This window comes from Megascapheus bottae, chromosome 24 (assembly GCF_031878675.1).
Source record: "Megascapheus bottae isolate mThoBot1 chromosome 24, mThoBot2.hap1, whole genome shotgun sequence".
In the NCBI taxonomy this organism is placed as follows: Eukaryota; Metazoa; Chordata; class Mammalia; order Rodentia; family Geomyidae; genus Megascapheus; species Megascapheus bottae.
This window is the reverse complement of record NC_143532.1, coordinates 12,975,049-13,001,127: the sequence shown is the minus strand read 5'-3', so window position 1 is coordinate 13,001,127 and position 26,079 is coordinate 12,975,049. Positions and strand designations below refer to the sequence as shown.

Genomic DNA, 26,079 nt, shown 5'->3' with positions numbered 1-26,079 from the left:
GAGGAGGAGGAGGAGGAGGAGGAGGAGGAGGAGAAGGAGAAGGAGGAGAAGGAGAAGGAGGAGAAGGATGGGGCCGGGGGTTTGGCCTAGTGGTAGATTGCTTGCCTAGTATGCACGAAGACCTGGGTTCGATTCCTCAGTACCACATACATAGACAAAAGCCAGAAATGGTGCTGAGGCTCAAGTGGTAGAGCTCTAACCTTGAGAAAGTCCAAGGAGAGTGCTCAGGCCCTGAGGTCCAGTCCATGACTGGCAAAAAAAAGGAGAAGGAGAAGAAGAAGGGGAGGAGAAGGAGAAGAAGAAAAGAAGGAGGAGAAGAAGAAGAAAAGGAGGAGGAGGAGGGGAAGAGAAAGAAGAAGCATTGCTATTATTTTCATGAAAATAAAGGAACTTGAAACCACTTGTGCAATGATTGGTTACAGATTATGTTTTAATTATTACTTACTGTCATTTCTTTTTGCATTTGCAGCCTGTTTTTGATTATTGTAGTTTAAATATCCCTGATATACATCTAAGCAGAACACAGCCATTCAAATTATTTAAATCCTCTCACTGAAAATGCAAAATTGAACTTTTGCAAAGGGTGAAACTAAATTATGACCTTTTTAAAAAAAGGAATCTGAGATTAAAGGCAGTAATAAATTATATTATGCATGTCTTCACATTTCAGAAAGTAAAGAATAGTCTAATTTATTTTTACTTTATTTATCAGATTCTCATATAGCAACCTATTTGTTCCAAAAAATCTACCATTACATATCTTCAACAATACTTTATTTGGTCACTAATACTTTTGAAAATGTGAATGACTTAAGAATATTTTTAGTTATGACAACACTAAGTGCAAATTGAACTGACAAAGTTTCTATTGATAGTAAGTAAATGCCTATTAAAGAAATATAGACATAAAGCCATATAGGATGAGGCTAAATGAAAGGAACTCCCAGATATGGAAACAAGAGCTATATAATGAGCGAATGTTGTCCTTAATGTACTATGTTATTTCTCATCTCTTTTGTTGTTATTCTCATATTGTTACAGTATCTTACCTTGTAATCTGGTATATTGTATATATGTCTATTTGTTTATTTGAAATAGGAAAGGAAAGATGAGGGGAAGGGGTAGAGAAGGGAAATAGGAACAAAAACATGAGAAGGGGTATCAATGTGTGTGAAGTAATGCTTATTCTATCTGTCGAATATAACTGTAGCCCCTCTATTAATTATAATGAAAAAGAAATATAGATATAAAAAATAAAGGAACTTGTTATTGGGCCTGAACTTCAAGGTCTAGACACTCTGGCTCCCAGCCTAGGTGCTCATTAGATTAGGAAAATGAAAGTCAGAGAGAGCTCTTAAGTCTGAGTAGCTTAATGTTCTTATCCTGAGGTTCCAGACCAGTGCCTGGATTTAATAACACCCCAGGCTCATCTACTCCACTTGTCTGGCTGAGCCCATTTGGCTGGCCTCAGACAAGGACCTTAAACTAACCTTCTTCATTCCCTCTCCTCTTCGGCTGTGACCAGTTTGCATAATATCTCACTAATAGTGACTTTCTTATCAACCCCACTACAACACATGTGGGAAGCCATGGACAAGCGGTTTTCTCATATCACTGAAGAGACCAAGAATTGAGGATTGCAATTTAAAGCCAGCCAGGCTGGACAGTCCATGTGATTCTTATCTCCAGTTAAGCAGCAAAAAATTATGTTCTAAAATCTAAGTGTCAGGGATTGTATATAGAGATTCCCTTCTTGAATACTTGTTTGTTAAACACGTCATTTGAAATATGATGCAAAAATCAATGTTAATAAATTCTTTAATAAAAAATGGCAATGGAACTGTGAATCCAGTCTTAAAGCAAAGGGATAGATCTCAAGCCATGAGTTCAAGTTCGAGTACCACACAAACACACAGAGACAGACAGACAGACAGACAGACAGACAGACACATGCATGCATACACACACACACACACACACACACACACACACACACACACACACACACACAAAACCCCAGGGGGCAGAGGGACCACATTAGTCACTTTCTTAACTTCCTCTAATGGATTCAGCTAGCATTATCAACCCACTACAAAAACCAGAGATTGTAACCAGGAGGGAATCTTGAAGCATTGGCTGGAGACTCTGCAATAAACCCGTGCTGATAGTGATGTGTCTCTGAATATTCTCCAGACTGCTTGAGAGTCTAACAAGAGCATCTGCTCAGGTCTGGGAAGAAGAGTCTGGGACCATGTCCTGGGCCATAGTTCATTAGACTGGACACCTTGAGTGCACAACAGACTCTGTGGCTGGAATGGAGGCCAGAGAAACTTTAGCTTATTCATGCCAGGGGAAATGAGCCCTCCAGGAAGGGAGAGCTCCAAGAAGGAAAGCCTGTGGTGCCAGGCTGGAGGGTGTCAACAGTATTGTGTACCAGATGAAGAATCATAGCTGATTCTCAAAGGTATTAAAGACCATGTGAGGCTGAGCCTGGTGCCATTTCTCTGGGAAGTCAGTCTGGGCTGCATCTCATAGAATCTCATTGCATCGGAACAGGATTCTATGAGTTTAAAAATTCCCAATTACAGACCTGGCTCTCACATTACCAGGTACAGAGGCTCGTTTCCTCACAGGGCTGCAGCTAGGAGGTTCCCTTTAATGTTTTTTTTTCTTTTTTCTGTTGGTCTTAGGGTTTGTGCTCTGGGCCCAGGCAATGTCCTTGAGCACTTCAGCTCAAGGATACCTTGCTACCCCTTTGAGCCTCAGCACTACTTCTGGTTTTCTAGTAGTTAATTGAAGATAAGAGTCTCATAGACTTTAGTGCTCTAGGCTGGCTTTGAACTGAGATCCTCATATCTCAGCCTCTTGAGTAGCTAGGATTATAGGCATAAGCCACCGCACCCAGATCCTTTAAATGTTTTTCAAGTTGGTAAATGGCAATTCACTTGATTTTAGCAAACATGTTAGCCACAGATTAGGTGTGGGGCAAACAGGGAAATGTCATTAAAAAATGGCACAATGGGCCAGGAGTTTGGCCTAGTGGTAGAGTGCTTGCCTAGCATGCACGAAGACCCAGGTTCGATTCCCCGGTACCACATACATAGAAAAAAGCCAGAAGTGGTGCTGAGGCTCAAGTGGTAGAGCTCTAGCCTTGAGAAAGTCCAAGGAGAGTGCTCAGACCCTGAGCCCAAGCCCAGGACTGGCAAAAAAAAAATGGCACAATGACAAGTAATGTTAAAGGGACCACACATTCCTGTACAGGAAAGTCACATGTCCACTAAGGCCATGAAACTAAGGGATGAGGAATCTTCAGGGGAATTGGTAATCTAAAAGTATTGAATTCAAGGAGAAAGTCAAATATGAGCACAGTCATAGCTCCCTGTCTCTGCTCAAGTGCAACTTTGTCCCATGGGAAGTGGGGCATTTTCTGCCTGAGGAATCTTGAGCCTCTTTCTCAACAAACCAGCCATGAATTTCTCCATAACAGCCTTCCCCTCAGTGACTCCTCCTTGTATCTCAAGGACTGCAGAAGCAACACAGCGCTCTGGAAGAGTGTAAAGAGAAAGTAGGACAAAGGGAAAGAGCTCAGACCCAAAGTGGTGACTTCCTGTGAACCCTGTCCTGTCAGTGCCACTTGATTGCTGGAACAACCTTGCCCAGCCTCTAAATGTTCCTGCCTACTCCCTGTCAGGTCCAACTCCTGGCTGTGCAAGCTCTAAGTGAATAGTGCCTGTTGGTGAGTTGCTGTGTGCTGCATCGAGGCACAGAAACAGTCCTGGGAGCCAACCATGCCACTCCACCGCCTTCCTGCTTGGCTGACAGCAGTGGTCTGGGGGTTTCTGCTTCTCCCAATCCAGATCCAGGGTAAGACTCCCCCAGGGGCTTGGTGGGGAGAAGGCACCAGAGGGAGATCTGCCACATTGTGTACTGCAGAGCTTGAGCTTAGGGAGCAGAAGCAGAGGAAAGTAGACATGACAGATGATATGGTGGGGAAATTGTGCTATTGAAGCACTAAATTCTCACAGAATTGATCATATACCTCAGAGAGGGTCATAGATGTCTGAGCACAGGGGTATGAGCGCAATATGAAAGAATCAGAGGTGCATTGATATGTGCTGGGCAGAGACAGGGATGCTAGATAGTTCCCTCCTCTGTGTGTTGTTGCAGCTATAACTGTAGCTGCTACTGAATCTGCTCAGGAAATGGTCATTCATGCTTTCCTCTGTTTCTCAGTGGGTGCCCTTCCTCATCAGAGAAGCATCTTGGCATGGCCCAGTAGGCACTGGCATAGGTTTCTGGTCCCAAAAGACTTATAACTCCGCCAAACACAGCATCAAGTTGAATTGAGATGGCCCTGTGATTCTTCCACTTATATGTTAACTCTGGGGAAAGGGTTGGCTTGGCTTCTAGAGCAAATGGATAAGTTCCTTGTGCCTGCCACAAACCCCGCAGGCCCTTACCAGGAGCTGGTGCCAACAGAGCATTATATGCAAAGGTGAATGTGCAACCTTTGATCCCCTCACCCCAGAACAAGCTCCCCTACCCTCTCCTATCTAATCTGCTCCAAGGACTTGGGCCAACCTCACTCCTATCAGAATCCCTCTTTACCTGCTCTTGATCAAGCTCTGGATAGTGATTCTGAAGCACTGATGGCAACATTCCAAATGCTTAGAACAGGAGGAGAAGATATACAAATCCTAATATTCAGAAGACCCAGGGTTTAAATCTCCTGATGCAAGTTTCATTTTTTTCCACTGCCTGGTTCAGCTTCCTCATCCCTAGTCTTGACAGCCTTGGAGCAACATGCAGGTAGCTGGTCTCTAACAGGAACCTATGAGCAATCTTTATCCTTCACTGTAACAACTATGAAGCAGGAGTGGCTGTGGCCACAGTGAGGTAGAAAGTCAGAATTCCCATGTAGCCAAACCTGTTGCATAGACATCATAGAGCTCAGTACTATGTCCTCAGATTTGGAGGGCTATTGACAAACTGCGATCTATGATGTCCATTTATGTTTGTCATTCCATCTTGTCTTTGGCCACAGAACTGGCCCTGAAACTTGCTGATTCACAAATAGCTTCTGTACAGTGGTGGGGGCAGGAGAGTTACTTTTGTTATAGAAACATTTCTTTTAGGAACTTCTCTTATATAATTACTTCTCTTATAGGAAGTTTATTACACCTCCCATCTCAAACTCTGTGATAAGGTGTGAATTTCTACAACCTGAAGGACATACTGTGGGGGGAGGGTTCTAATAGAGGTAGAATTAGTACTAATGACTAAATTGCCAGAGACTGAGGACCTGACTTGTTGTCTCAAAACACCCAAAGGAATAGAAATTTGGGGACTATCAAATAGGAGTAGGCACAGAAGGATTCTCTAGCTTAAGCTATGGGAAATACCTCAGTGAATGAATGTAGTATCCACTTAATCAATGATAATTTTACAAGGCAGATTGATGTGATCCATAAGATATTTCCATTGGCCTCCCCTCCTCATGAAAACACAGCTAGACCAGGGATTTCAAGATGTGATCACAGATGTATCATCCTTTCCTTGAAGTCCTCACTGCTTCTTGGCATTTTACACACCTCCATTGTTAGTTCCTCCTGGATTGGAAATGTTCACTCCAATCCCTAGAGTCCTGCTGTGGTCATGTAAAACCCATGCATTTGCTAGAAATATGCTTTTTGTCCTATCATCTAAGACCCAAACTTGTAAGCTCCTAGGGCTTAATGGTGGTATCAAGTCCCAAAGAACCTCGGGGAGCCTGAATGATAGGCAGGTTCCCGTCAGGTCATTGAAAACCATGGTGTGGGGACACAGTCATGCAGGCAGAAAGTACATGAAACCATTGAAGCTGCAGATCTGAAGACCTGGCCAGGCTGAGCTGTGGGTGGCATAGAGTCCACAGGAGCCACAGTGTGAACGGCAGGTGATGGGGCAAATCAACCCTGAAGTGCCTCTCTCCACCCACAGGCCAGGACCCAGCCAGCCCCATCAGGACCACACACACGGGGCAGGTGCGGGGCAGCCTCGTCCATCTGAAGGACCTCAATGTCGGGGTCCACACCTTCCTGGGAATTCCCTTTGCCAAGCCACCTGTAGGACCACTGCGGTTTGCCCCTCCGGAGCCCCCTGAGCCTTGGAGTGGTGTGAGGGATGGCACCTCCTACCCAGCCATGTAAGTTCCTGCGTGGTGAGGGCCTCTGTGGTTTGTAGGGCACACTGGCCCGTGTGGAGTGTTTCTCCCATGTAAACCCCACAGTCCATTTCCTTCTGAATTGGAAAATTGCCCATGCAGAATTTTCCAATGGATTTTCTGAGATTCAATTGGTGAAGCAACTTTGCCAGGCTCATTTCTCTGTCACAGTATCTGAACAGTGTTACCAGCAGGTGGTAAAGCACACAGATACACTTTTGTCATGACTTGGATCATGCCAATTTTTTTTTGTCACCAGGGGCACATCCCTAGAAACAGTTCTCCTTGACTGCATAGACCTGACAGAGATCCTGATCCAGTTCCCTTGAGCTGTGGATTTCGATTTCAGTCATGTCCCCCTACCCTATGTGTGACTGACCTTTATTCATTCACACTGTGCTGGTATGGTGGCAGCAATCCTGGCCAGGCTTTCATTGGCACAGAGAGTAGGTGTAAATGTCAACCCTTATAGCCAATAATTCTATATGTCTCTCTGAGTTAAGATTTCCAAGCCTTAGGGGGAAAGAAATCTAACACACCCAACAACATAAAGGCCTCTGAGAGTCAGAGCTCTATCCAATCTTGAGAATAGATCCTCACCAATCGCAAGCCTATGGGTCGCATGTTGGTAGGAAGATCACGGGAGATGACTCATTATGAACAAGACACCAGTGTAGTTGTGGTTCACAGTGGCTGGGAACAAATCTAGCCTCATGATTAGAGTTTTGACCATGAGAAAAACCCTGGAGTAATTGCCTTCTATTGTAACCAGGTGTCTGCAAAATTCTGATATGATGAATATGCTAAAGATGTTGAAGATAACTATACCACCTATCACCATGTCTGAAGACTGCCTTTATCTCAACATCTACTCACCTGTCAGTGCTCAGGAGGGATCTAACCTGCCTGTGAGTGTCAGGATTTGGTGGATGGGCCTTGGTGGGAGGATACTGCTTCTGTAAGAATATTAGGAGTGGCAAGATTGGACTGGGGTATGACGTAGACTGAAACCTACCTAACTATCAATATTAGGTTGCAAAGAGTATTTGCCAGGAAAGGTGATTAATTAATGGTAAGATATGCAGGGTCCTGTCTGCTGCTAGATGTTAGATATGTTGGTTCTTTAATGAAACAAGAACTCATTGTACCAACTTGAGTTCAGAAGCTCTACTGAGGTGCCCAAGTGCTGAACTAAGAGCTCACCCAAGTTGTGGGATATTTATTGTGCCAATGCCAGTATATGATCCTTTGGACTCAGACTTAGTGAGACAATCAAGAAAATGCCGGTTTTCTTTCCACTTTCCACTGGAAAGAAAGTAAGAGCAACAACATTCCAGGGAGGAACCATTAATTCAGACTTGGAACTCTGGAGTGGGCTGAAGGATAGTGATTAACTTGGGACTCTACCCAGGGTCAAATTCAGGAGGTCCTGAGGGCTGTCATTCTTCCTTGGCAACTGCCCAGAGCCAATACCATGGAGAGTGTAACTGACATCAAAGGTAGGACTGGGGCTGGATGGGAAGTAATGACAGCTGTCTTGACTTCCCCAGGTGATGGTGTGGATCCATGGTGGTGCACTGGTTATAGGTATGGCTTCCATGAATGATGGGTCCAGGCTGGCAGCCACTGAGAATGTGGTGGTGGTTGCTATCCAGTACCGCCTGGGAGTACCTGGCTACTTCAGGTGAGTCTGGGATTGAGCTGAGCAATAAGGATCAAGCAGAGACATAACAGCTCTATGACACTTTTCTCTACCACTTCTCAGCACTGGAGACCAGCATGCTACTGGAAACTGGGGTTACCTGGACCAAGTGGCTGCCCTGCGCTGGGTTCAACAGAACATTGCCCACTTTGGAGGCAACCCCAACCGAGTCACCATTTTTGGCGAGTCTGCAGGTGGCACAAGTGTGTCCTCACATGTTGTGTCACCCATGTCCCAAGGGCTCTTCCATGGTGCCATCATGGAGAGTGGGGTGGCTGTGCTGCCAGACCTCATCTCCAGCTCCTCTGAAGCAGTCTCCTCAGTGAGTGCCCTTGGCTACCCCAGGTCACACTCTATACTATCCCATGAGCCTCTGGTTCATTCTGCTTGCTTGGGACAACAAGGTAACTTGTGAATTTCTTGATAATTTCTTAGAGCTCAGGGTAGAATTCATACCCTGGGGGCTCTGTGAGGCATGCAAACTGCTCTGTGACCAACAAGAATACACCAAGATGCTCCCATGAGGGCATAATCATGTGGGCAGGAAGGGCACCTTCAGTCAAGCATCACAAAACTGGGAACCATTTACACCTTCAGCAATCCATACTACGTATCTGAAGACATTTGGAGTAACCTCCATCAGTCTGATTTTGGGCAAACCTCTCTTGCTACTTGGATGGCTGGGGCAAACCTTGCCTGATTTCTTTCCAGAGGGTGGCCAACCTGTCTGGCTGTGGGCAGGTGGACTCAGAGGCCCTGGTTCGCTGCCTGAGGGCCAAGAGTGAAGAGGAAATGCTGGCTATTACCAAGGTCAGGCTGCATGGTGTGGTGAGGGGCTTCTACCCACTGCTCTCAGAGGTGGAAAGGGAGACAGGGTGTGAATGGTGTGAATCATCCAATCCTCACATTATGAACCAATGACTCTGTTTTTATATTCACGGATACAAAATGAAGATTAAGGGAGGACAACCAGAGTTGTTTTTTTTTATTTTTTCGATTGTGTGTGGGAGAGAATGCTGAGAATTTGGAAGGGGTTGATATAACAAGAGGACATTAGAAAATATGTGATCTGTGATCCCCAATCCTAACAATGCCTGTCTCCTCAGACCTTCAAGATCATCCCTGCTGTGGTGGATGGGGTTTTCCTACCCAGACACCCCAAGGAGCTGCTGGCCTCAGCTGACTTCCACCCTGTCCCGAGCATCATTGGTGTCAACACTGATGAGTATGGCTACCTTCTACCCATGGTGAGCCTTAGTTCTAACTCATTTGTTGTTTGGGGAGCTCATCTGTTATGTGTGTGAATGGCAGGGGATATTTGGTGGGACAAGGAAAGATATCTTCATGATCAAATTTAAACTGTCTCCCTGCCACTCAGATCATGGGACTTTTTGACAACATAAAAAGAATAAGTAGAACGACCTTGCCAGCTGTTATGCAGAACTCAGTAGGACTCATGGTAAGGATGTGAACATCTACCCCAATGGATGGGGCTCCTCAAGGCCCTTGTTCTCATAGTAGCTTCCAGGAATATAATACGATATACGTGTGCAGTAGTGGTGGGGTTACACCAGAGCTTGACCCTTCCCAGATTAATGTCCCACCCCAGCGCCCATGTCCCCACCCCAAGGCTGCCTCCTCCCTGCCACTGCCCTGCCTGCCTAGCCTGACTCTCTCTCATCCTCTGGGGACAGAACCTGCCTGCCGAGTGTGCTGACCTGCTGATGCAAGAGTACATGGGGGACACTGAGGACCCCCACACCCTCCAAGTCCAGTTCCAGGACATGATGGGGGACTTCTTGTTCGTGATGCCTGCACTGCAAGTTGCACAGTTTCAGCGTGAGTGGGTCTGTGGCTGAGGTCTGACTGCAGCAGGCAGCTCAGAGCTGTGCAGCCCAGGGCAGCTCTGTGAGGTCCAAGACCCACCCTTGTCTCTCAAGGCCCCAAAGCTGGGCACTTGATGTCCCACAGGTCAGTAATTCTCATAGGTCCTGGAAGACACAGGCAACAAGAGAACTTTAAAGAAGAGGAAACAGTGACTACTCGAAGACCGCATAGATAGGAAATCAATGCTGTCTTTTACCAAACATTTTCCCTTTGGAGTCACCAGAAAAATGACAGTAATATGGAATTCTTGATCTCAAGGTACATCAGAAAAGTCAGAGAGAATGGAGCCTTGACTGGGATTACCACCATTGGTGTTTGCGTGGCCTCTGTTTGCCTGAGGCTCCTCCTTTCACACTCTACATTCCAGCCAGCTTCAACATAGCTGTGTGACTGCAATTGGGGATGACCATGACATACTTTGTCTACACCTCCAGGTTCTCATGCTCCTGTCTACTTCTATGAATTCCAACATCGTCCTGTCCTCTTCAAGGACCTAAAGCCTCGGCATGTGAGGGCCGACCATGGTGAAGAGGTTGCCTTTGTCTTCGGGTCCTCCCTGTATGGAAGCAATCGTGAGTCTTCTTCATTTCTATAAGCTAAGAATAGACCTTGAAGGAATAGAATCCTTGTAGGAAAATTCTCTTCATGTCCTAAAAGAAGAAACTGAGGTCAAATAGAGGACAATATCAAGTGTGCAAAATCTGACCTCTCAAAAAGTTGCAGGTGATGAGAATCCAAGCCTTTCCCCAAACATCCAATGCTCCCACCACCTGTCCCCACCTGCAGTAAGGTGTCAACCATCGGTAGAGAGTGCCTGATTGGAAGTTAGGAATGTCACTAAATGAGTCCCAGAACTGAGGGTGGCAATGTCCTCTCATGCAGGAATACACACAGGTGAATTCAGCTAGGGGCTGGGATGAGTAAGAGAACTTTGTGCCATGGGAGTGCCTGATACTGGGTGGGGCAGGGGAAAAGACCAGACCTGGTGTGGAGGATCAGATTACAATTGAATGGAGGGTGGAGAGCAGAAGGAGGCACCATGAAATGTTACCATGACTTAGAGTCTTGTTCTCTCTCCTCCTTGCAGCTGGCTTTTCTGAGGAGGAGGAGCTTCTGAGCAGGAGGATGATGAAGTACTGGGCCAACTTTGCCCGGAATGGGTGAGATCAGACACCTGAGCCTCCTCCCCAGAATCGGGTCCACCTAGGGATCCCCTTGTGACATCTCATGAGCACACTCCACCCTCAGTTACATGACAGCTCTCCCTCAACCCCAGGACTCACTCACACACACAGAGGGCATGGGAGGTGCAAGTCACTCTCTCTTGCCCCAGAGACCTGAAAGGTGGACCACAGTTCTGTGGAGTCGTCAGCACTCACCTCTGTGAGGTGGCTCTGAGCCACATAGAACAGACACTACTGGGAGGGCCTTGTTGTCCTATGACAGAAAAGTTTCCCTCATTCCCCCACTCCTGATCTTGTGGGTTGCCTGCCATGACCCTCGGGAGGTGACTGGGTGTGGGGTCCCAAGGCCTAAGCATGACCCTTGTCCACCCTGCTGGGAGGGTGTGTCCACAGGAACCCCAACAGTGAGGACCTGCTGCACTGGCCCATGTTTGACCAGAATGAGCACTACCTACAGCTGGACATCCATCCTGCCGTGGGCCAGGGCCTGAAGGCCTCCAGGCTGAAGTTCTGGACCAAGACCCTTCCCCAGAAGATGCAGGAGCTCAAAGGGGCTAAGGAGAAGCACCTGGAGCTGTAGTGGTCTATGTCAGGAGGAGTGGGCCTAAATGCATGTCGGGTCAGCATGAGTCACCCGTTCATGCTCGGTGAAATAGGAATTGACAGAATTACTCATTCACTAAGCCATTCGCGCCTTGGTTATGCAATCAGCCAGCTAGGTGGTACATGTTAGTAACTCCCTGCTTGGTGTTCATGACCCACTTGCCTGGGCATCTCTTTCAGACCCCTCAACAAATGCCCTATAGCAATGAATCTGCATGAGCCCTGATGATGCTTTCTTTCCTGAACACCCCACTGGACCTGGGCCCTTCCTTCCTTGCTCATCTCCTCTCTCAGCCTCTGCTCCAAGTCTCCAGCCCCTCTTCCAATGAAACAGATATTTTGGACATGCTACCTCTAGAATTAGGTTAAAATCCCAAGTTGATCCTTCAGTAAGCCACACTTTTTTCTCTACCTACTAAGTAGCCAACAATTAATCCAACTTAATTTTTTTTTTTTTGCCAGTCGTGGGCTTGAGCTCAGGGCCTGAGCACTGTCCTTGGGTTTTTCTCAAGGCTAGAGCTCTACCACTTGAGCCTCAGCACCATTTTCTGGCTTTTTTTCTATGTATGTGGTACTGAGGAATTGAACCCCGGTCTTCGTGCATGCTAGGCATGCACTCTACCAGTAGGCCAAACTCCCAGCCCCTTAATTTCTTTTTTTGTTGTTGCTGTTCTGGGTTTTGGGTCTTGAGCTCTGGGTCTGAGTGCTGTCCCTGAACTCTTCAGCTCAAGGTTACTGCCTTACCCTTGAGGCACAGCACCATTTCTTATTTTCTAGTGTTTAATAGGAGATAAGAATCTCCTGGTATTTAGTGCCCATGAAGTCTTTGAATCACAATCCTCAGATCTCAATCTCTTGAGTACCTAGAATTACAGGCATGTGCCATGATGCCTGGCTAGCCAACCTAATTTATGAGTCTCGAAGACACACACACACACACACACACACACACACACACACACACACACGCCCACAAAGAACTTTGTTATGTATTAAGTTGTATGCAACTAAATTGATGCACCCACAGCCACTCCCATATCATGTCTTAAAATATTTCTTTCATCCAAAGATCTTACTTTATAATCTTTCCACTTAATTACACCCTTTTACTCAGCCTTTTGGAAGCACCCAGTTGAGTTGTTTGGTTTTTATCCTCTTACTGAGGTTTGAACTCACAGCTTTGTTTTCTCACTTGGCTTTTTCTGTGTATCTTGAGCCATCCTCCATTTCTGACTTTCTGCTGGTTGATTAAACATAAGAGTCTCACCAACTTTTCTACCTAGGCTGGCTGTGTACCTCCGCCTTCAGATCTCAGCATATTGAGTTACTAGAACTATACCCAAGAGCCACTACTGCCTGATCCAATTGTTTTTAGTTGCTATCAAGATTATATACAGTTTGGAAAAAAATAATAGCTCAATCATACTAATTGAATAATGTCTATTTTATGGTTACTGTGTTTATATTCTGAGTATCAACGGGACTTTGTTTCTTTTACTGAGAAGTGCATTTTATGAATGCACACACCATTTTAATAATAATGCACACACTATTTTAATAATAGACTGTGGAGAAAATCAAACAAAAATAATGTGCAATTATGTCTGGGAGGTGACTAAGAAGTGGAGAAAATCCTAGAACATGGTTGAAGGCTAAAAAATAGGGCGGCTTAACTTTGAGAGTAGGTGCTCCTTTATGATCTTAGCTATTTGACAAAGGACCAGTCTTATGTCAAGTACAGTCTTCTGAATTCCTGCTACTCAGTGCTTCAGGTCCAGCAGGGGAGTCGAGCTCAGGCAGCACACGACACTTTTGACCTGCCCACAATGGGATGCACTTCGGAGTGTGACACATTCTTTCCTATCTTTAGTCCAGTTGCTTTGGAATTTACAAACCTAACTTTATGCGGAAACAATGCCTCCACTGCTACTGGATTCTATAGGTTTTTAAAATTATTATTGTTACATAATTGGAGCCAAAAGTATCACCACTTTCCTGCTGAGGCTGACTTTAAACCATGATCTTCAGAAATCAGCCTCCTGAGAAGCTAGGATTACAGAGAACCCTGGCACCCTGCTTCTGTCCCTGATGCTTTCTCTCTGTCTCTCTATATGTCTGCCTGTGTCCGTCTGTCTGTCTGTCCATGTCTCTCTCTCTCTCTCTCTCTCTCTCTCTCTCTCTCTCTCTCTCTCTCTCTTTCTCTCTCTGCTTCTCAATCTTTCTCTACCCTTGCTCTGTTTCCTTGACTTTATCCATATCCCTGTGTATATGCAAGTGTCCATCAACTATCACAATACAGAAATGATTCTAAAACACTTTCTTTCCCTAGTTCTTGTGGATGCCAGGGTATCTGATTGATGGTGCAGGAAGTGGCAGGGCATGTGGGGACCTTCAGCCTTTCATATCACATCCCTGATATTAAAATGAAGCACTGTGATTTTCAGTTAAAATAAAGGAACTTATTATTGGCCCTGAATTTTAAGGATCAAGAGTGTCAGGCCCCAACCCAGGTGCTAATTAAGTTACGAACACGAAGGTCAAAGAGCTCTTAGGTCTGAGTAGCCAAATGTCCTTATCTTAGGGTTCTAGATTAGTACCTGGATACCAGAATTTCAGGCTCACCTTTTCTTCCTGTCTGGCTGAACGAATTTGGCTGGCCCAGACCAGCACTTTGAACAAGCAACCCCTCTTCTTCAGCTGTGACTCCATTTGCATAATATCTCCCTATTGGTTATTTATGATCAATCCCCTTTAGAACATAGGAGTGAATCCATGGGCCAGTGGTCTGTACCTATCACTCAAGAAACTGAGATTTGAGAAATGTAGTTTAAATCCAGTCTTGGCAGGAAAACCCAAGAGATTTTTATCTCTAGTTAAACAGCAAAAAGCAAGAAATGAAACTGTATCTGCAATGGAAAAAGCTAAGGGAGAGTTATCATGCCCTGAGTTTGAGTCCAGGTAACAATGAACACACACAGATACCCAAGGACACAGAACCCAGAGGCAGAGGTACCATATTAGTTACTTTATTATTTTCCCATAATGGATTACACTAGCATTCTAATTAACCAACTACAAAACCCTGAGCTTGTAACCAAGAGTGAAACTTTAAGCTTTGGCTGGAGGCTCTGCAATAAACCTGTGCTGATAGTGAATATTCAGAGACATCTGAATATTCTCCAGACTGCTTAAGAGTATAAAAAGAGTATCTGCTCAGGTCTGGGAAGAAGAGTCTGGGACCATGTCCTGGGCCATAGTTCATTAGACTGGACACCTTGAGTGCACAACAGACTTTGTGGCTGGAATGGAGGCCAGAGAAACTTTAGTTTATTCATGCCAGGGGAAATGAGCCCTCCAGGAAGGGTCTCAAGAAGGAAAGCCTGTGGTGCCAGGCTGAAAGGCATCAACAGTATTGTGTACCAGATGAAGAATCATAGCTGATTCTCAAAGGTCTTATTAAAGACCATGTGAGGCTGAGCCTGATGCCATTTCTCTGGGAAGTCAGTCTGGGTTACATATCCTCATTGCATCGGGACAGGATTCTATGAGTTTCATAAAGTCTGAATTACTGACCAGTCCCCCTGATTACCCCAGATGTAGAGACCCCTGTTTCCTCACAGGACTGCAACCAACAACTTCCCTTTAAAAGTTATTTTAAGTGGGTAAGTGGTCATTCATTTCATTTCAACCACCATTGTAACCATAGATCCTGTGGGGTGAATAGGGAAATTGGTACTGAAAAAATGCCACAGTGCCAGGAGGGATCGTACTACACTGTTGGTGGGAGTGTAAACTCATTCAACCACTCTGGAAAGCAGTATGGCAATTCCTCAAAAGACTGAACTTAAGAGTCCCCATATGACAGAGCAATTCCACTCCTCCGCATTTACCCAAATGTTCAGAAACAAGACCATACTAAGACTTCTAGCAGTATGATATTCATTGCAGCACAATTTACCATAGCTGAGATATGAAACCAACCCAGATGGCCCTCAGTAGATGAATGGATCATGAAGGTGAGGTACTTATACACAGTGGAATTCTATGCTGCCATAGAAACAGTGACATCACCCTATTCATAGGGAAAAGGAAAGACTTACAAAAAATCGTACTAATTGTTGCCGGGAGTTTGGTAGAGTGCTTGCCTAGCATGCATGAAGATCCGGGTTCGATTCCTCAGTACCCTACATACATAGCAAAAAGCCGGAAGTGATGCTGAGACTCAAGTGGTAGAGCTCTAGCCTTGAGAAAGTCCAAGGGCAGTGCTCAGGCCCTGAGCCCAAGCCCAGGACGGGCAAAAAAAAAAATCTTACTATGTCAGGTAAGTAGGACTCAAAGGAGCAAAGGCTCCTTGGCACCCCTCACTTGTAATAATTAGTACACACCTAGGATTCTTCTAGCATAGGATTACAATAACTCAAAAGCTATGTACATATGGTCATACAGAATTGATTGACAAAATGAACTCTAGGTTATGGAAATAAGAGGTTTACCTATGTCATTATTGTTCTTAATGTACTATATGAAGTTATTTCTTTTCTCTTTTTTTTCTACTTACAGTTAATCTCATGTGGTTACTATATCTGACTTTGTTACCTGGTATATAATATATATATATATATATACACTTAATTGTTTATTTGAAATTGGGAAGGGAAGGGAGAAAGCAAGATGACTGGGAGGGGGAGAAGAGCAGGAAAGGGGGACAAAACCACAAGAAGTGGTATTGAGGAGCTAAAAAGGGCCCCCATTCTGAGGCAGTAACCATGTTGCTGTTTATATAAATTATGAGTGACCCAAAAGCACACATAAATTAAAGAAACAGAATTGTGGTGCCCATAAGACCCAGGAAATGACCTGTGTTAAAATTAATCAGAACTCACATAAATTCCAGGGATGGCATTTGTTTTCTAAGACATAAAACTACCCTCAGACAGCTAATTAGGACTCTACTGGAGTGGGAACCTGCAATCGCTCTGGAATGTCCCTAATCCCACCCTCCCCCCACCTTATCTTACTTACACCTTGTTGCTGTAAATCTGTGGTCTTTGCCTTTAAAAGCCCAATAATATTTTAGCTCAGGTTTTCCTCCTAAGCTCTGCTGTGTCTGGTGAGGGACAGAGGCCCCACCGCAGCCCGCCTGAATAAAAGAAGCCTTGCTTTTCATTTCGGAAAGTCTCACTCTCCGTGGTCTTCTTGGTGTTCGTCCTGAGACTTGGGCAATACAGTATCCAGTTTCAAGAAATAATGTACCCACTACCTGATGAATGTACTACAACCCCTCTTATATTATTCCAAAAATAAAATAAAATGCCACAGTGACTAGTATGACTTAAAGGTATCAACTGTTCCTAAATGAAAGAGGTGCATGAGGAATCTCAGACATTAACTCTAAGGGACGAGGAATCTTGAGGGGGAATTGGCAATCCATGAGCAACGAGTTCAAGGAGGAATTTCAAAATGAGCACAGTGATAGCTCCCTGTGCTCAAGTGCTCACCTTTGTCCCATGAGAGGAGGGGCCATTGTCCAACTGAGGGACCCAAGCCAGATTCTCTGCAGACCTGACAATCCCCTCAGGGACAGTTTCTGGTACCTCAAGAGTTGCAGAAGCCACACAGCGCCTCTTGAGGAGGACAAAGTGAAAGTAGAAGGGGAAGAGCTCACACTCAAAATGCTGCCCAATGATTTTCTGTGACATCTGTCCTGTCAGTGATCCTCTCCAGCAGGAACAAACTTTCCCAGCCTCTCCTCTGTACCTCCTACTCCTTGTCAGGTTCAACTCGTGGCTGGGCGAGGTCAAAGTGAATCGTGTCTGTTTGTTGAGTTGCAGTGTGCTGCACAGAAGAACAGAAACAAGCCTGGGAGCAGCCATGCCGCTCCACTGCCTTCCTGCCTGGCTGTCTGCAGTGGTCTGTGGGTTCCTGATTCTCCCAATCCAGATCCAGGGTAAGACTCCAGCAGGGGCCTGGTGGAGGGAGGAACAAGAGGGACATCTGCCACATTGTGTACTGCAGTTTGAGCTTGGGGAACAGAAGCAGGGGAAGGTAGACATGACAGATGATATGGTGGGGAAATGGTGCTATTGAAGCCTCCACTAAATGCTCACAGAATTGATCATATACCTCTGAGATGATCATAGATGTCTGAGAACACAGGGGTGTGAGCCCAAAAGGATAGAATCAGAGGTGCATTGACATGTGCTGGGCAGAGTCAGGGGTTCTCGATAGTTCCCTTCTCTGTGTGTTGTTGAAGCTATGGGTATAACTACTACTGAATCTGCTCATGTAATTGTCATTCATGCTTTCTTCTGTTTCTCAGTGGGTGCCCTTCCTAATCAGAGAAGCATCTTCACATGGCCCTATAGGTACTGGCTTGATTTCTAGTCCCAAAAGACTTGTAACTCCCCCCAACACATCATCAAGTTGAATTGAGATGGTCTTGCGATTCTTCCACTTACATGTTAACTCTGGGGAAAGGGTTGGCGTGGCTTCTAGCCAAACAGATAAGTTTCCTGGGCATGCACAAACTCCACAGGCCGATATCAGGAGCTGGTGCCAACGGAGAATTATATGCAAAGGTGAATGCGCCATCTTTGATCCCCTCACCCCAGAACAAGCTTCCCTTCCTTCTCCTATCTCATCTGCTCAAAGGAAAGGGCCCACCTCACTCCTACCCTGACCTGCTCTGGCTAGTGATTCTGAAGCATTGCGTCCAACATTGCAAATGTTTAGAATAGGAGGAACTGATAAACAAATCCTGATATTCAGAAGACCCAGGGTTGAAATTTTCTGATGCAAGGTTCACTTTTTTCCACTGCTTGGTTGAGCTTCCTCATCCCTCGTCTTGACAGACTTGGAGCAACATGCAGGTAGCTGGTCTCTAACAGGAACCTATGAGCAATATTCATCCTTCACTGTAACAACTATGAAGCATGAGTGGCTGTGGCCACAATGAGATAGAGCGTCATTGTTCCCATCTAGCCAAACCTCTTGCATAGACATCATAGAGCTCAGTAGTATGTCCTTGGACTTGGAGGGATATTGACAAATTGCGATCTATGATGTCCATTTATGTTTGTCATTCCAACTTGTCTTTGGCCATAGAACTGGACCTAAAACTTGCTGAGTCACAAATAGCTTCTGTACCCTGCTTAAGGGCAGGAGAGTTACTTTTCTTATAGAAATATTTCTTTTAGGAACTTCTCTTATATAGCTACTTCTCTTATAGGAAGGTAATTACACCTCCCATCTCAAACTCTGTGATAAGGTGTGAATTTCTACAACCTGAAGGACATTCTGGGCGGGGGAGGGTTCTAATGGAGGTAGAATTAGTACTGATTACTAAATTCCCAGAGACACCCAAAACACCCAAAGGAATAGAAATTTGTGGACTAGCAAATATGAGTAGGCACAGAAGGATTCTCTAGCTTAAGCTATGGGAAATACCTCAGTGAATGAATGTATCATCCACTTAAACAATGATCATTGTACAAGTCAGGTTGATGTGACCCATAAGATATTTCCATTAGCTTCCCCTCCTCATGACAACCCAGCTAAACCAGAGATTTAATCCTTTCCTTGAAGTCCTCATTGCTTCTTGGCATTTTACATACCTCCATTGTTAGTTCCTCCTGGACTGGAAATGTTCACTCCAATCCCTAGAGTCCTGCTAGGGTCTTGTAGAACCTGCGCATTTGCTGGAAATATGCGTATTGTCCTATCACTTAGGACCCAATCTTGGAAGCTCCTAGGGCTTAATGGTGGTATCAAGTCCCAAAGAACCTCAGGGAGTTTGCCTGATAGGAAAGTCCTGGTCAGATCAGTGAAAACCACGGTGTGGAAACACAGTCATGCAGGCAGAAAGTATGTGAAGCCATCAAACCTACAGATCTGAAGACCTGGCCAGGCTGAGCTGTGGGTGGCATAGAGTCAACAGGAGCCACAATGTGAATGGCAGCTGATGGGGCAGATCAACCCTGATGTGCCTCTCTCCACCCACAGGCCAGGACCCAGCCAGCCCCATCAGGACCACACACACGGGGCAGGTGCGGGGCAGCCTCGTCCATCTGAAGGACCTCGATGTCGGGGTCCACACCTTCCTGGGAATTCCCTTTGCCAAGCCACCTGTAGGACCACTGCGGTTTGCCCCTCCGGAGCCCCCTGAGCCTTGGAGTGGTGTGAGGGATGGCACCTCCTACCCAGCCATGTAAGTTCCTGCGTGGTGAGGGCCTCTGTGGTTTGTAGGGCACACTGGCCCGTGTGGAGTGTTTCTCCCATGTAAACCCCACAGTCCATTTCCTTCTGCATTGGAAAATTGTCCATGTAGATTTTTCCAATGGATTTGCTGAGATTCAATTGGTGGAGCAATTGCTCTGTCAAAGCATCTGAATAGTATTATTACCTGATGCTAAAGCACAGAGATAAACTTGTACCATAACTTGGATCATGCCAATTGTTCTCTGCCAACAGGAGAGGCATTCCTGTGATGCAGCCAATACTTCTATAATAGTCCATGACTCAAACTTTCCACGCCTTAGGTGAAGAGAAATTCAATGATCCATTATCAGGAAGGCTTTCTTTAGGTCAGAATTCCATCCTACCTTGAGAGGGAGATCCTCACCCATCCAAAGCCTGTGACCTGCATGTTGGTTGGAGGAAACATGAGAGAAAACTCATTGTAAACAAGGCACCAGTGTAGCATCAGTTCACAGTGTCTGGAACAAATCTAGCCAAGGTCAGACTTGTGACCACGAACCAGCCGGGGAATAATTGTCTACTATGTAACCAGGTGTCTCCAAAACACGGATATGATGAACATGGTGAAGACGTTCAATCTAAGTGTACCTCGCTTTTCCATGTCTGAAGACTGCCTTTATCTCAACATCTACTCACCTGCCAGTGCCCAGGAGGGCTCTAACCTGCCTGTGAGTGTCAAGACTGGGTGGGCCTTGGTAGGAGGACATTGCTTCCACAAGAGCATTAGTGGAGGGAAGAACACCCTGGGGTCTGAGACAATGAGGAACCTAATGGGAAGTTTCATTGTCAGGTTCCAAATATCACTTGCTCAGGGAGGGCGACTCAGCTCTGGTATAAGGGGATAAGGAGTCCTTACTGCTTCCAGATGCAGGATTCGTTAACCAAGCAGGAACTCACTCTACCAACTTGACCCCAAAACATTTTCTAAGCTATCCAAGTGCTGAACTATGAGCTCTTCCATGTTGTGGGGTATCTACTGAGCCAATGCCAGGATGTGGTCGTTTTTACTCATAATACAGTGAGACAATCAGGGAAATGGCCTGTTAATTCCACTTTAGATAGGCAAGAGAGTATGGGCAACAAAACTTCAGCAGAGATCCATTAATTCAGACTTGGATTCCTGAAGTGGACCTCAAGGATAGTGATTGAACTTGGGGTTTTCACCCAGGGCCAAGTTCTGGAGGTCCTGAGGGAGTTCTTTCTCTCTTGGCAACTGCCCATGGCCAAGGCCATGGACACTGTAATGGGCAAAGAGTTAGGACTGGGGCTGAATGAGAAGCAATGCCAGCTGTCTTGACTTCCCCAGGTGATGGTGTGGATCCATGGTGGTGCACTGGTTGTAGGTTCGGCTTCCGTAACTGATGGGTCCAGGCTGGCAGCCACTGAGGATGTGGTGGTGGTTGCTATCCAGTATCGCCTGGGAGTACCTGGCTACTTCAGGTGAGTCTGGGATTGAGCTGGACAATGAGGGCCAAGCAGAGCCAGAACAACCCTGTGACCTTTCTCTCTGCCACTTCTCAGCACCGGAGACCAGCATGCTACTGGAAATTGGGGCTACCTGGACCAAGTAGCTGCCCTGCGCTGGGTTCAAAAGAACATCGCTCACTTTGGAGGAAACCCCAACCGAGTCACCATTTTTGGGGTATCTGCAGGTGGCACAAGTGTGTCCTCACATGTGGTGTCACCTATGTCCCAAGGGCTCTTCCATGGTGCCATCATGGAGAGTGGGGTAGCCCTGCTGCCAGATCTCATCTCCAGCTCCTCTGAAGCAGTCTCCTCCGTGAGTGCCCTCAGCCATATTACTCCATCCCCCTAAGAGCCTTGGGTTCACTCTGCTTGCTTGGGACAAAAGGACCATGGGGGTCACCTGTGAACGTCTTTAAAATTGCTGAGGGCGCAGAGAGAGAACACACCCCTTTCAGCCTCACACAGGATAAGTGTGGGTTGTGATTAGTAAGGCTGCACCTAGATTGTGTGCTGTGGACATGACCATGTAAACAGGGAGTGTGAACCCTCCAGCCAAGTTCCCTGAGCACCACCAAACTGGGAGCAATTTACACCTTTAGCAATCCATACTCCATACCTGAAGACATTTGGAGTAACTTGTCTCAATCTGATTTGAGGCAAACCTCCCTTGCCACTTGGATGGCTATGGCAAACCCTGCCTGATTTCTTTCCAGGTGGTGGTCAACCTGTCTGGCTGTGAGCTGATGGATTCAGAGGCCTTGGTGAACTGCCTGAGAGACAAGAGAGAAGAGGAAATGCTGGCTATTACCAAGGTCAGGCTGAATGCTAGGGTGGGGTGAGCCCTGGGGATCATTAAAATCAAAAGAAGACAGGATGCGAATCACCAGTCCCAATTCTCTGAATGAATGAATACGTTCTTGTCATCCTAGATGGAAAATGAAAACTAAGTGAGACTAACGCAACTTTAAGTTTCTTTTTGATGTTTATGGAATAGAATGCAGAGTAGAACTGGAATGGGATTGAAGCAAAGTGAAGATATTAGAAACTGTAGTAGGTGATCTCCAATCCTGATCACGCATGTCTCCTCAGACATTCAAGGTCATCCCTGCTGTGGTGGATGGGGTTTTCCTACCCAGACACCCCATGGAGCTGCTGGCCTCAGCTGACTTCCACCCTGTCCCAAGCATCATTGGTGTCAACACTGATGAGTATGGCTGGATTCTCCCTGTGGTGAGACTTATTTCTAACTTATTTTCTGCCTGTGGAGCTCATCTGTTATGTGTGTGGATGGCAGGGGATATTTGGTGGATAGGTAAGGATAACTTCATGACCCCACCACTCCAAACTTAGAAACTGTCTCCCAACCTCTCAGATATGGGGAATGCAGGACACCATCAAGGGAATAAATAGGACGACCTTGCCAGCTGTTATGCAGAACTCAGTAGGACTCATGGTAAGGATGTCAACATCTACCCCAATGGATTGGGCTCCTCAAGGCCTTTGTTCTTCTTGTAGCTTCCAGGAATATAATATGATATCCGTGTGTGCTAGTGGTGGGGTTACACCAGAGCTTGACTCTTCCCAAAGTAATGTCCCACCCCAGCGCCCATGTCCCCACCCCAAGGCTGCCTCCTCCCTGCCACTGCCCTGCCTGCCTAGCCTGACTCTCTCTCATCCTCTGGGGACAGAACCTGCCTGCGGAGTGTGCTGACCTGCTGATGCAAGAGTACATGGGGGACACTGAGGACCCCCACACCCTCCAAGCCCAGTTCCAGGACATGATGGGGGACTTCATGTTCGTGGTGCCTGCACTGCAAGTTGCACAGTTTCAGCGTGAGTGCGTCTGTAGCTGAGGTCTGACTGCAGCAGGCAGCTCAGAGCTGTGCAGCCCAGGGCAGCTCTGTGAGGTCCAAGTCCCACCCTTGTCTCTGTCCAGGCCCCATTGCCGGGCACTTGATGTCCCACAGGTCAGTAATTCCCATGACTCCTGGAAGACACAGGCTCACTGGCACTTTAAAGAAGTTACTTAGTCAGTAATTACTCCTGTACCCCAACAATAGGAAACCCAAGCTAACATTTACCCTACGTATTTTTTATATTGGGGTCACAAGGAAGTTGGCAGTAATAAACATGTCTCACCCAAGAAGTCAGTGAATGAATCATTGACTGTCATGATCCCCTTTGTTCTTTCCAAGGCCTCTTCCTTCCTGAGGCTTCTCACTTACAGTTCAGTTTCCAGCCAACTTCAACCTAGCTTTCTCATCACCAAAGTTTAGGAAGGACAACTACAACTGAGGGTCACCATGTCATAGACTTTCTTCACCTCCAGGTTCCCATGCCCCTGTCTACTTCTATGAGTTCCAACACCCTTATGGATTTAAAGACTTCAGGCCCCATCATGTGAGAGCCGACCATGGTGATGAGATTGCCTTTGTCTTCGGGTCTTCCTTTTATGGCAGCCCTGGTGAGTCTCCTGCATTTCCATAAGCCTGAATGGGACACTGGAGGTTAGCTGTGGGATGATTCTCCTCATGGTCTAAAGGAAGAAACTGAAGGTCAGAGAGAGGACAGGATCAATATGAAAACTCTCACCTCTCAAAAAGCTGCAGGTGATGAGAATCTGAGCCTTTCCTAAACATCCTGTGCTCCCACCACCTGTCCCCACCTGCAATAAGGTGTCAGACATGGGTACAGAGTGCCTGATTGGAAGTTATGAATGTCACTAAATGAGTCCCAGAACTGAGGGTGGCAATGTCCTCTCATGCAGGAATACACACAAGTGAATTCAGCTAGGGGCTGGAATGCGTAAGGGAAGCTTGTGCCATGGGAGTGCCTGGTACTGGGTGGGGCAGGGGAAAAGATCAGACCTGGTGTGGAGGATCAGACTACAATTGAATGGAGAGTGGAGAGCAGAAGGTGTTACCATAGAATGTTCAAGATATGGAGTCTTGTTTTCTCCGCTCCTTGCAGCTGGCTTTTCTGAGGAGGAGGAGCTTCTGAGCAGGAGGATGATGAAGTACTGGGCCAACTTTGCCCGGAATGGGTGAGATCAGACACCTAAGCCTCCTCCCCAGAATCGGGTCCACCTAGGGATCCCCTTGTGGCATCTCATGAGCACACTCCACCCTCAATTACATGACAGCTGGTCCACAAAGCCCAGGACTCACTCACTCATAGAGTGCATGGGAGGTACAAGTCACTGTCTCTTGCCCCAGACTCCTGAAAGGGGACCACAGTTCTTTGGAGGTGTCAGCGCTCACCTCTGTGAGTAGCTCTGAACAAGCTAGAGCAGACACTACAGGTAGGGCCTTGTTGTGCTATTTCAGAAAACTCCCTCATTTCCCCACTCCTGATCTTGTGGGTTGCCTGCCATGACCCTCGGGAGGTGACTGGGTGCAGGATTCCAAGCCTGAGAATGACCCTTGTCCACCCTTCTGGGCGGGTGTGTTTACAGAAACCCCAACAGCGAGGACCTGCTGCACTGGCCCATGTTTGACCAGAATGAGCACTACCTACAGCTGGACATCCATCCTGCCGTGGGCCAGGGCCTGAAGGCCTCCAGGCTGAAGTTCTGGACCAAGACCCTTCCCCAGAAGGTGCAGGAGCTCAAGAGGGCTGAGAAGAAGCACCTGGAGCTGTAGTGCTCTATGTCAGGAGGAGTGGGCCTAAATGCATGTCGGGTCAGCATAAAGCGCCCGTACATGCTCAGTGAAATAGGAATTGACAGAATCACTCATTCACTAAGCCATTCACCCCTTGGTTATGCAATCAGCCAGCTAGGTGGTACATGTTAATAACTTCCTGCTTGGTGTACATGACCCACTTGCCTGGGCATCTCTTTCAGACCCCTCAACAAATGCCCTATAGCAATGAATCTGGATGAGTTCTGATGATGCTTTCTGTCCTGAACACCCCACTGGACCTGGGCCCTTCCTTCCTTGCTCATCTCATCTCCCAGCCTCTGTCTGCTCCAAGTCTCCACCCCTCTTCCAATGAAGGAGATTTTTGGGACATGCTATCGCTAGAAGTAGGTTAAAATCCCAAGTTGACCCTTCAGTAAGCCACACTTTTTTCTCTAAGTACCCAACAATTACACCAAGTTAATTTCTTTGTTGTTGTAGGTTGTTCTGGGTCATGCGGTTGAGTTCTGGGCCTTAGCACTGTCCCTGAGCTCTACAGCTCAAGGCTACTGCCCTTGCCCTTGAGCCACAGCACCACTTCTTGTTTTCTAATGTTTAATTGGAGATAACTATCACCTGGTATTTAGTGCGCATGTCTTTGAATCACAATCCTCACAGCTCAATCTCTTGAGTAGCTAGAATTACAGGCATGTGCCATGATGCCTGGCCAGCCAACTTAATTTATAAGAGTCTTGAAGACATACACACACACACACACACACACACACACACACACACACACACACACACGCCCACAAAGAACTTTGTTATGGATTAATTTGTATGCAATTAAATGCTCCCAAATCCCCTCCCATATCGTGTCTTAAAATGTTTCCTTCATCCAAAGATCTTACTTTATATTCTGTTCAATTAATTACATCCTTTCACTCAGCTTTTTGGAAGCACCCAATTGAGTTGTTTGTTTTTCATCCTCTTAATGAGATTTGAATTCACAGCTTTGTTTTCTCACTTGTCTTTTTCTGTGTATTTTGAGCTATCTTTCGTTTCTGACTTTCTGCTTATTGATTAGACATAAGAGTATCACAATCTTTTCTACCTGAGCTGGCTTTGAACCTCAACTTTCAGATCTCAGCATCT

The 26,079-nt window shown here is 46.2% G+C and overlaps 2 protein-coding genes across 2 annotated transcripts; both read left to right on the top strand.

The window, feature by feature from the left end:
* The first annotated feature begins 3,788 nt into the window (after window positions 1–3,788).
* On the top strand, window positions 3,789–11,596 carry LOC150047016 (pyrethroid hydrolase Ces2e-like). The gene is made up of 12 exons (XM_090357504.1): window positions 3,789–3,864; window positions 5,980–6,184; window positions 6,975–7,110; window positions 7,753–7,886; window positions 7,968–8,226; window positions 8,616–8,714; window positions 9,011–9,151; window positions 9,283–9,363; window positions 9,599–9,743; window positions 10,226–10,363; window positions 10,879–10,951; window positions 11,369–11,596. Exons 1-12 carry the CDS (start codon window positions 3,789–3,791, stop codon window positions 11,553–11,555), a joined length of 1,674 nt encoding a protein of 557 aa, XP_090213630.1. The 3' UTR covers window positions 11,556–11,596.
* Window positions 11,597–17,249: 5,653 nt separating this feature from the next.
* On the top strand, window positions 17,250–25,873 carry LOC150047015 (pyrethroid hydrolase Ces2e-like). The gene is made up of 12 exons (XM_090357501.1): window positions 17,250–17,525; window positions 19,580–19,784; window positions 20,367–20,502; window positions 21,141–21,274; window positions 21,356–21,614; window positions 22,015–22,113; window positions 22,391–22,531; window positions 22,674–22,754; window positions 22,990–23,134; window positions 23,631–23,765; window positions 24,272–24,344; window positions 24,756–25,873. Exons 1-12 carry the CDS (start codon window positions 17,261–17,263, stop codon window positions 24,940–24,942), a joined length of 1,860 nt encoding a protein of 619 aa, XP_090213627.1. The 5' UTR covers window positions 17,250–17,260; the 3' UTR covers window positions 24,943–25,873.
* Window positions 25,874–26,079: the final 206 nt, after the last annotated feature.